The following is an 11,141-nucleotide window of genomic DNA, read 5'->3' on the forward strand; positions in this document are numbered from 1 at the left end:
CAGATTTAGATTTATGTGACTTAGGTCTTTGCCAGATGTAACTGCTGACTTTTCAATGGAAAGCTATTTTCAAAGCTTTCTATTGAAAATAGTTAGAGTGAGTTAAGCTATACTGTAGAGTTTTAAACATGGAAATTAAAGTAGTAGAAGTTTGTCGCATAATCAGTGCGTTGCCGGTTTGAGCCCTACTCTGTCTGTTTCTGCCACTGTGTCCTTGGACAAGACTCTTCACCTGTTTTGCCTGCTGGTGGTTTATTTATTAGCTTAATGACCCAAGTTACATTATGCTGTCTATTTAAAGTTGTTATACAAAAGGGTCCCAGCTTTCTATTCTTTGTCTTTCTCTAGTTGGGTCTTGTAGCCAGATGGAGTTGAATATGCTAGTCATGTCTTGTCTCCTCTTGCCAATATGAATGAAGTTAAAAATAGAAGCGCAGAGGTATACGTTTTTCCAGAAATATTTGCACAACTCATTGATATAACAATGGATGTGTCAATCAATCTCTGTGAAGACTATATGTATGTCAGTGAACTGTCAGACCACTGTGTGCAAGCATCAACTCAGAATCAGGGTAAGCTGAATAAAAGACACTTTTAAGAAAGCCTATACGCAGCGTATACACAAAAGGAGAATGATAACTCTCAGAAAATTATTATTTGAACCAAAGAAATGACAATTGCAGAAAAAGCATGAAACTTGATAAGGAGATGTAAAAAACGTACTTGGTCGTTGATGGCCAAAATCTTGAACAGGCATACATACAAGGTTTTTCTTTTATTTGCAGACATGACTCAACCAAATCTAAATCATTATAAAAGATCTTGGTCATGGTATTCATGATGAACTAATGTTGGGTTTTCTAAGTCGTCGACCAACTAAGATCCAACTCACCAACACCTATTCCAGCTCAGACTAATTACTAAAGCCTGTGAAAAAGTTAATCTATTAGCTTAATAATAAATCCATCCATGCATTTTCCAGAACGCTCATCCTTAGTGAGGTCGCCAGGGGTGCTGATGCCTATATCAGCGGTCAACAGACGAGAGGCGCAGGATACCTTGGACAGGTTGCCAGTCCATTGCAAAGCTTAATTATCCAAATGACTTAATTATTCAGACTGGCTTTTCACTAGTAACTAGCTGTGTAATGTTAAATATAGATTGTTTTTAACTTGTCTTATGACCTTTGTTTCTTCGCCAGTTCACCAAATGTCAGGGAAATTGCCATAGTAGACAAGATAATTTTGCTTTCTACACATTTTCTGATAAAAAAGCAAGATATGCTAATTAGTTTCATAAAGCTTAGTCAGTTATAACTATAAAAAATATATGAAAATTTGTCTTTTTTTTTTTCAAAGAAACTTTTATGCTCCATCTATTGCTCAATCGTTTTATAGCTCAGTGAAGAAAGCAAGAAGCAGTAACAGGCCAAGATGGAAAGAACATTCAGCAATGTACAGTGAAGAGCAGATCAAATTCATTAGAATATATCTAGAGCTACATTTGTTACTGATTTTTGCATCAGCTGGGAAAATCTTTGCAGTTCGGCTATGTTACATTTTGTTCCCATTGGCAGATTTTCTCAGAGAATATCAGTAACATTAACATAAAATAAACGCCTCTTTAAAAGATTCAGCTATTAGTTCAAACTATTTTCTTAATCAAATTGTCCACATGTATTGATTTTGATTAAACAAAGTCTGAAACACTGGGGCCAGGTAGCCCAGCTGGTTGACTGGTTACCCACAACGCAGTATCTTTTGACTGAAACTTCAGTCTATGTCTTAGAGGTACTACTCTCTCTTCTAATTTCTGTGACAATATCTGCTTAATGTAAAGGCAACTTAAGAAAACTTAACATTAAAGCAAGAACAACAAAACATAATTACCAGGAAAAGTGCTATTTGGACCAAAAGAAAAGTTGGTCAACAAATAGGGTTAATGTCAGTCAGTCTAGAAACCAAATGGGACTAATTACTTCACATAAGAGAGAAGCAGGAAGCTAACAGAGAGCAAAACTGTATTTTAGTCCATTTTGGTTTCAATTCATTGGCCATTATATAAAAACATTATTTAAAACTTTGTAGTGACAATGGTTCTTCAACCTAACAAGCATAAGTAGATTGAAAAAAATATATTAAAGCCAAAAAAGAATAAGAGCCTTGAAAGATTGAAAATAGGGAGCGCTAAGCTCCATCAGCAAAAAACAGATAAAAAAAAATGTACACACACACACACACACACAGTAAGTGGCATGTTGCACTCGATCTGCAAAGAAGTTGGAGGTATAATAATAATAAAGCGTTTCATATATGTAACTAAATATCTCAAAGTAATATAACACAACAGTAAGATTAAAAATCTGTCAAATTAAAGCTCAGAAAAGCTGTAAAGTAGCTGTATTCTCATATTTATTAGTAAATATCATACAAATACATCAAAAACAATGTATTTGTCTACCGATTCATTCAGATGGCAATTTTCCTTTATCTTCAACATCTTTCCAGCTGTCGTTTCTATTTTAAATTATTTTAAAATATATTAGTTAAGTGGCTTGTCATTTTCTGTAATTGCTTCATGTGTTTTTTTTCCCAGTCCAAAGAACTTTTTAACCAGAGTACACAGTTCTGATGAATGTCTGAAATAACTTATTATATTTTCACAGAGGAATATACTACAGTAACACCAACCTTTACAACTTTGCTGCCTATGTCCTTAAAAAACAATAATTTGTTTGCGTCTGTATTGTGAAGCATTACCTCACTCACTTAACTTATTACAGCTATTCTTTTGAACACTCCCATTTGAATTAATTATACAATTACATAGAACCTGCTACCAACAACACTGTCATTTCATTAAATTGTTTGACATAGAGTAATATAATTTCTAACAATAACAGGAATATTGAGTGACGCTGGACTGCCCTTATTTTTAACACGACTACATCCTGAGAATTTCTCGCCAAGTTAAAACTGTCTGTTTAATCTGATTTGAACACAAGCCAGGAGGATGATAGGTTGTTTGTGGCAAATATATTGTACCCTCAATAAATATGTAGATGTGTTTGTTGGGAAGATTGACTCACCCAACAAGACGGGAGAAAAATAAGAGATCTGAATGCCCTTTGGTGGATTTTCTTAGAAGTCACAGCACTGTAGTACTGTGGTATTGTAACATTACAGATTTTTTTTCACTTTTCTTTTTTTTTTCTTGAGTATTTTTGTTCCTTTTCCTAAAAACATTTAAATAAAATTGTGCTTATAATTTTCTCAGGTTTAATAATAAAACATGGGAAGTTACTAATTACATTTACTCTGTTACATTTGCTTCAGTAACCTTTTTAAAAGAAAAGTATACTCTGATTCAAAGTTTTGCTACACCAAACATTTTTACTTTTATTTAAAATTATTTTTGAAGTGACACTAATCTTACTTGAGTACAATTTCTTTCTCCTCTGTCATCCTCTGTTTACTCCACTGAATGAAAAACAAAAAAATATTTTTAAAAAGATCCACCATGTAGAAACACAGACCTACACAATGTGTTTTAAACTGGGCTTCTTGATTGTAAACAAATATAATTTTTGTAATTACATTTTATAGCTGCGGAATATGCTGTACCATGTAGAGGCCAAGTGAATATACAGTAAACTTTATATATTGTCTCCAGAAATCATTTGATCTGTTCTATAGTACATTACATACTGTATGTGTTGTTTTCATAGGTTTTAAGATCTGAAAAACCTGAAGTTGAAAATGTATGAGTATTTAGTGAGAATTGTTTTTTGCAATGTTTTGCACTCATTCTTTATTTTATTCATCATCACATACATATTTGCCCATCTCAGGACTTCAATAAACTTACTATTGCTACTCTTACTCGAGTACAAGTTTTGACTGCTTTACCAACATCTGGAAATGACACAATTTCTTTAGATTGTGGTAGATTTGAAACATGTGGTCTCTTTATTCTAAGCGCCATAAAAATACATATGGTACAGACCAAAAGTTTGGACACACCTGTCTAATTCAATGGGTTTTCTTTATTTTCATGACTATTTATAAGGCAAGAAATCCCACTTATTAACCTGACAGGGCACACCTATGAAGTGAAAACCATTTCAGGTGACTACCTCTTGCAGCTCATCAAGAAAATGCAGAGTGTGTGCAAAGCAGTAATCACAGCAAAAGGTTGCTACTTTGAAGAAACTAGAATATAAGGGGTATTTTCAGTTGTTTTACACTTTTTTTGTTTAGTGCATATTTCCACATGTGTTATTCATAGTTTTGATGCCTTCAGTGTGAATCTACAATGTCAATAGTCATGAAATAAAAGGAAACTCATTGAATTAAAAGGTGTGTCCAAACCTTTGGTCTGTACTGTATATATTATGGCTCCTACTGAATGTATTTAAGTGATGGCTTACATTCTTTTCATTTCCATTTTCTGTAAACGGAAATTCTTAAAATCACCAACATTGGGGCTGTACAATCAAGAAATATGAAATTGCAGTAAAGCATATAATGTCTAAAAAGAAAAAAAAGTGTGAATTAATAGCAACTTTGCATTTCAAAGATGGGAAATTGTCCTCACCAACTATTGTAATTGCTTTTCATGATAAAATGCCTAAATTGCTCAGCCTAACAGAACTGTGGGACTTTCAAATAGTTAAAGCAAGCAATTTTCCACACAATAAACCTGAATCACTGAACTCAAAACTCTAAGGTTCACAATAAGAGTAATCAGACATGCAGCTTTTCCATTTTTGAGTCTTTCATCTTGTTGACTAATGTGCAGATTACATTGTTGTACCAAACATCTAACAGCAAAAGAAAAGTTGTGAATAAATAAGAATTTAAAATATCCTACAAGAAGCAACTGTCTGAAGTAAAAAATCTAGCATATGAATTAAAGAAGGTAGAGAGATATTTGGGGCAGTCTATTTATGACACCTTTACTCTGTAGAGAGATAAATAGCACCCATTAGAAGATTGGGAATCCATCTCTTTTTGCTTCCATAAAAGACAAAAGTGTTTCATTGATGCAGGATATGGTGAATGATAAACAATACCTATTATCTCAAAAAAAAAGCCAAATCTTTAGTAGTCTGTACAACACTCTGCCTGGGAAAATAGATTTCAGCAGTGAATGAGATCATACTACTTACTTCCTTCAGCTCTCAACACAATATTTTCACTAAACCCAAAGACTTAGTAACTACTTATTTCACTTATTAGTTTCAAATCATGCAGGGTACAGCATTTTCATAAAATTAATTCTCGGTATGCCATTTCAATGGGTTTACAGCTTCTTGCCCCCTGCTAATTCCACATTTTCCTTTTTATTTCATTACAACCTGAGAGAATGCTACATCTACAAACTTATGAACATTCTAAATTTGATCAACCTGAAAACATATTAACATTAGCCAAAGACTTTAATCTATTTTATTGCAGGTTTGGCACTGCAGCTTGATCGAGAAACACATTTTGCAATGATGACACATTTATAATAGGTTTGCTGAAGCAGGACGGTTGTTACTGTAAAAGAACAGCCCAGAGATTGAGAGAAAAGCCTTAAGAGGATATTGCCATTACATATATTGCACCACCCTACATGAGTCCTCACTCTTTCCTTCTTTGCTGCTGAAAAGGTAAAATGTTTCCCACTGTGATCTTTGCATGACGCTTCATTCTTCAGATCCAGACTTGAAACGCAGCAGGCGATATGTAATCCTACTCAGGCAGACTGTCCTAGAGTAATCCCCTTTTCACTCAGGGTATACAGAAGTCACTTTTGACTGCTGCATAAAAAATGTGAAGTCTCCAAATCTAGCCATCTGTCATCTGCCGCTATGTTTATCTGTCAGATTTCCAGGCGCTTGCTCTGTTTGCCTGTCGATCACAACTTCACACCATATGTGTTCTCAACATTTAGAAATTTCCTGGATAAAATGTCACTACTCGAGAGCAAGGCTAATGAACTGTTGAGCATCTTTGAATTACGTAAGAACATTAAGGTAAGTCCCCTGGAAATGAGATTAGGATTTATGTGTGTGTGTGTGTGTGTTTGAGTGGTGGTGTGTGCGCATGGGGTTTTGAACTAGAATGAAAAACTATTTTGCTCACAGAAGGCTACTATGCAGTATCTTCAGGGAATTCTCAGCTTTCTCTTCAACTGCTCTCCTTTTATTTCCTGTCTTTATTTTGGGCATGCAGAGCTGGAGCCTCACTAAGACACAATGGGTCATTTCAGCCAACCACAATGAGGTAATAAACAATAACAAAACACATTACCAGCATCTTGCATTTTACCTAGCATGTCTTGTGGAAGACTAAGGACACCTAAAGTAAACTCAAAAAGCATCGATATGCACTGTAGCACAGCAGATAAGGGCAGAATCAACATTTTGGGAATCAAACATTTAGGATCCCTTTTATGGTGATGTAAAATGAGAGGATGACAGATTATAGCATAAATGTGATTTTAAAAAGCTACTTCTGAATCACAGATATGAACATGATGTAATGCAATCCTATTTGTTCTACAAGATCATGCATGGTACAGGACACAATATAACAACAACAGTAATATTCAAGGCCCAAGTACAGAGAGTCATAATACACCTATTCCGCATAACTTTATGACCACTTGGCTAATGGCTCTTTGGCATGGACTCCACTAGAATCCAGAAGGTGTGCTGTGGCTTTTAGCAACAAGTTGTTAGCAACATGTAGGGCTGGGCAATATGGCTGAAAATCTTCCCATGATACAAACGTTTCATATTAGTCAGTATCCATAATTATTTATTAGTTTTTTGTTTTAAGTATTTGAAATGCGGCCAAATTGGTGGCGTGATATTTGCTGTTTATCCACAATTTCTTCTCAAGCTGTTGTAACCAACAGCTTGGTTAGCTAGCTGTCAGAGGATTAGTGGCTGAAGACTTTTTCTCTCTCTACATCCCCCAAAATGTTGTTTGGTTCTGGCTCGAATACCAGTGAAATTATTGAAAATTTTATCTAACATATGATCTGTTGATATTGATCAGGTGTATATCAAACAAAACATATTGTTATTGATTTATTGGATCATGCAATCAGCTGCATTACCTTTGGCAAAAAGCTTCTTACCAATTGTCACAATAAACCAAACTTGGCAGCACTGTGTCACACCAGAATCACACTGAAATGTATGTTATCTACATTAAATATGGATTGAATTGACTATGCGATTCTGTAAATAAACTACATCTTTTTGTCTTGGAAAATGCTTTAAGGAGATATTTGTTTTTAGTTGGCGTTACATTAACTAACTAAATTGAAAAAGACTGAATATGTGGAATGTTGCACTTGTGCTCCTCAAATCATTACTGAATTTTCTTTTGATTTGCAGAAAGAAGATCATCCTCTTAAAAGAGGCTATGGACTTCAGGCCACAATGTTTTCATGGAAGCCCTAAATGCCACAATAACATCCAAATACATAGCAGGACCAAACATTTCCCAGCAAAGCATAACATAAATTATGACACAATTTGTCTTCTTCCTAAAGTAGATCCTGTATATTTTTGTAACGTCTCATTTGGAGGAAAGCATAGGGCAGACCTTGATCTTGCTGGAGGGACATACATCCTTTCTGGCCTGGGAGCACCGTTGGATCCCTAAGAATGTGCTAAAAGGTGTCTTTAGTGAAAGAGATGTTTGGGTTTTGGATCTGGACTTTTTAATCTCATAAGTGACAGTTGATGTTTGGATGGATGGGTGAACATGAAGCCATGTGTTACCTTGGAAAGTGACACTACATACCATGTCATCTACGCAATGTAAGAGAAAACATGATACATCCGAACAGCTTAACCATCATTGCAACATGGCCCAGTTGTGATGCTAACCTGCCCACTGTTGGCACTTTGGGTGTTTGACAGAGCTCAGTGTGGCCACAGCAACTTGTCTGTAGCTTTACAAGCTGCAATTTGCTGCTATCTGACACCTTACTATGTGACAAATCATTCTGATGTCAGAACCATCAACTTCTTCAGCAATTTCTACAACAACAGAATCTGTTAGTGTGCACTAAGTGGTCCGACCTCGGTTCCTCACATGGAACATGACCTTATCTCTGGTTCCCCACCTTTCCATCGTTGGACCACTTTTAACCAAACTGATTCCTGCAGACTGAAAACAGCTCAGAAGAGCTTGGAGATGATCTAAGACAATTATTTAGTCATCAAAATGTGGCCCTTGTGAAACTCATTTGAACTTTACCCTGTTCATTATCCTACCTCTAACATGTCAGCTTAGAATAAAATTAACATTAATGTGCTTATAAGTCATAATATATCCCACTCCAAAAGAGGTGCTAAGATGGAAAAAATAACTATTGGTCTTTATTCCATATGTCAGTGGTCATAGTCATATCCTTGATGGTAAGCTGAAAAAAAAAAACTTTTCTGCCAATTCAGTAATTTTTAGCAGATTTTTAAAAGACTAAATGACTTTCTAACTAGAGAAAAAAAAGTATATTTACTCAATGTTGTTTTATTGTTCTTCCAAGAATAATCATCACTCAATGCATATAAATTAGAGTAGATGAAAACTAATTAATGATCTGGACATTTATCCTGATTGATTGCACCTTCTGCAGCACCTTCTGCACCAACCACAAGCTGACAGAGACTTTTGGTCACGGTGAATGTGTTAAGAGATGGGGAGTGCATACCAAATTCCAGACTAGATAAAATAACGGCAGGGAGCAACCAATCTCACAGTCTAATGGTTGTGCTTTTTTTCTTTAGTAGATGCAAAACACCTGGGAAAATTGTCTACCTCTTCAGGTAAATTGCTGCTTGATTAAGAAGACTAATATTGAACCTATTTTCTCCGTCCTGACATGTAGCATTAGCAGAAACAAGAAGACAGGTCTGAGGTAAAGTTTTGCAGCCCGTGTTCATGACTATCGTGATTTAAATTTTTTTTTAATCCTGTATATTAGCCTCCTTTACCCCCAATGCATTTTCTCTCCCGTCTCACTTTCACCCTAAGAGGCAAGTTGACAAAGTCAGCTGAAGCCCATTTATAAAGAGGCACCTTTATTAGTGAGGAGCCCGTTGGACAGGCAGGGGGGTGTGGAACCCCAAGAAACCAGCAGGCAAGCAAAGCTACAAAGTCTGAATACTGAAAACAAAATGAGAGAGAGAGAACCAGACTGAAAACAGAAAAAAATAGCACAAAAAGATAAAATGGAAAGACAAAGAAAAAGAAAAAGATAATAATAATCTCCAACCCACCAAGCAGAGAACACAGGTGAAAAGCAGCCTGACAGCAAAGAAGGGGGAGAGGCACCTTCCCTCTCTTTTACACTCTCCAGCAGTGGCAACAGAGAAAGCTCTTACCGTCTGTTGTAGGTCTGGGATTCCAATGCGGATGACCACAGTGTTGCCTGTTGGCTCCTCCATGGGTGCTCCTGCACTGTTGCTGTGCTCTCCACCGGGACCGAAAGCCGGAACAGCGTGAGGAACGGGAACGCTGCTCTCCTCTTCCCGGGAGCTGCTGCTGTCAGTGCTGGCCCCCTGGCTGCCGTTCGGTGCGTGTGTGTAAGGGTGCGTGTGCGTGCGTGAGTGCGTGTGCTGCTGCTGGTCCTGCCGTGGAGAGCTGGGTGGCTCATGTTTGCCGGCTGCCGGACGCAGAGGCATGCTCCGTGTTGGGGGCTCAGTCTATGTCTCTCTCTCTCCGCACACACACGCATGCACGCACATTTACTCACACGGGCACACCACATACACCAGTGGGTCTTGTTCACACTACACGCACACACCGTTTGCAGCATGCATCACTCGCCTGGGAAAGAAAAGGAGGGAGGGAGAGAAGCAGAATGGGAATGGGCAAAAGAGGACGGGGTAAATGGAGATTACAGAGAGAAAGAGGGGAAAAAACACAAAAAATAAGATAAGTACAAAGGAATCTTGACAATACCTTTGAAATAATACATAATCTAAAACATTTACTGTAGAAAGATGACAAGTAGCTTATCGGTAAATGTGAGAAACAAACAATAACTCTAAAATTATTAGCAAGAGAAAAACTAAATGTTTGCTTCCTTCAGAAAATTGAGTTTGAACATGTGTCATTTGTGTCAGACTTAATTGGAAGTGTGCTTAAGTAATGTTGCTGTTACAACACTGCTTTTTAAAAACAAATGCTGCACAAGTTAATACTGCTCTATTCATAAATGAATGCTGTTGCTGCCACATGCTACTGCTGTTGCTGTAGCGGACTAACGTTGTGGTGATATTAGGGCAGCACAAGTGTGTTTGTGTTGATGGAGGGAGGTGGGGTGTGTTTGTTCAATCGATGCAGTGCAGGATTTGGCCTTCATGCTTCACATTATCTGTGGGTGGTGTCACTGATCAAAAGCTTCCCAGGAAAAACGAAACAGAACAAATTGCTGTAAATGCAGATGAAATTTCTAAAGGTTTTTTTTTCTTTCTTTATTCTTGTGTGTAGCAGGAGGGGTGGTTTTCATTTAGTTTCATCATGCAGACCTTGTCAAGCCATGAAACAATGTTGCAGACAGCAAAAACCTTTTCTGCTAAATAATTATTTTCATTAGTACGAGACATCTAGACAGGATTATTGAACAAGAATCTCTATCTTGGCTAAATTAAAAACTTACCAAAGTGCACCAGGTAACAATTCTGTTTTCACTTGTGACATTTGTAACATAGGTTACAAATGTACGACAATATGTGAAACTTTTAACACATTTAGCATTCAGAAGACGAGGCGATTAGCTTTACTGAATTTAGAAGATACTGTCAAACCATAGCATAGTAACAGATTAAATGACTAGGATGAAGGGTTGACAAGTCTGGTTTTTTGAAATCCGACAAAATCTAAGAACACTAAAATGTGCCATGTTACTTCTCTGAAGTAAGCTGCTGAGGAACAATAATGCTACTTCAACCTGTCCTCAAAATGTTCTTATCTAGAACTCATGATAAAGTTGAGGATGGAATACAGATTGACCGATAAATTTACAGCTTTTTTTCTTTAATTTTACGTTTTCTCTTCACAAAAAACAGAGCAACATTACAACGTATGAGGCTCCAATCTGCCTATACTGCACAATACCACCACATG

At 36.7% G+C, this 11,141-nt stretch overlaps 1 protein-coding gene across 5 annotated transcripts in view; it reads right to left on the reverse strand.

The window, feature by feature from the left end:
* The window catches only part of shank3a (SH3 and multiple ankyrin repeat domains 3a), a 153,501-nt gene extending 143,656 nt beyond the window's left edge, over positions 1-9,845 (reverse strand). For 3 of the 5 annotated variants that reach the window (XR_003598389.1, XM_028039674.1, XM_028039688.1), the window contains exon 1: positions 9,395-9,845. Coding sequence is in view for 4 of the 5 variants with exons in the window: in XM_028039674.1 (XP_027895475.1) it covers positions 9,395-9,694 (300 nt within the window). In the remaining variant the exon portion in view is untranslated. The remainder of the gene's footprint in view (positions 1-9,394) is intronic. The other 2 variants (XM_028039669.1, XM_028039662.1) reach the window with 1 other exon arrangement.
* Between the last annotated feature and the right edge of the window lie 1,296 nt (positions 9,846-11,141).

This window comes from Xiphophorus couchianus, chromosome 2 (assembly GCF_001444195.1).
Source record: "Xiphophorus couchianus chromosome 2, X_couchianus-1.0, whole genome shotgun sequence".
Lineage (NCBI taxonomy): Eukaryota > Metazoa > Chordata > Actinopteri > Cyprinodontiformes > Poeciliidae > Xiphophorus > Xiphophorus couchianus.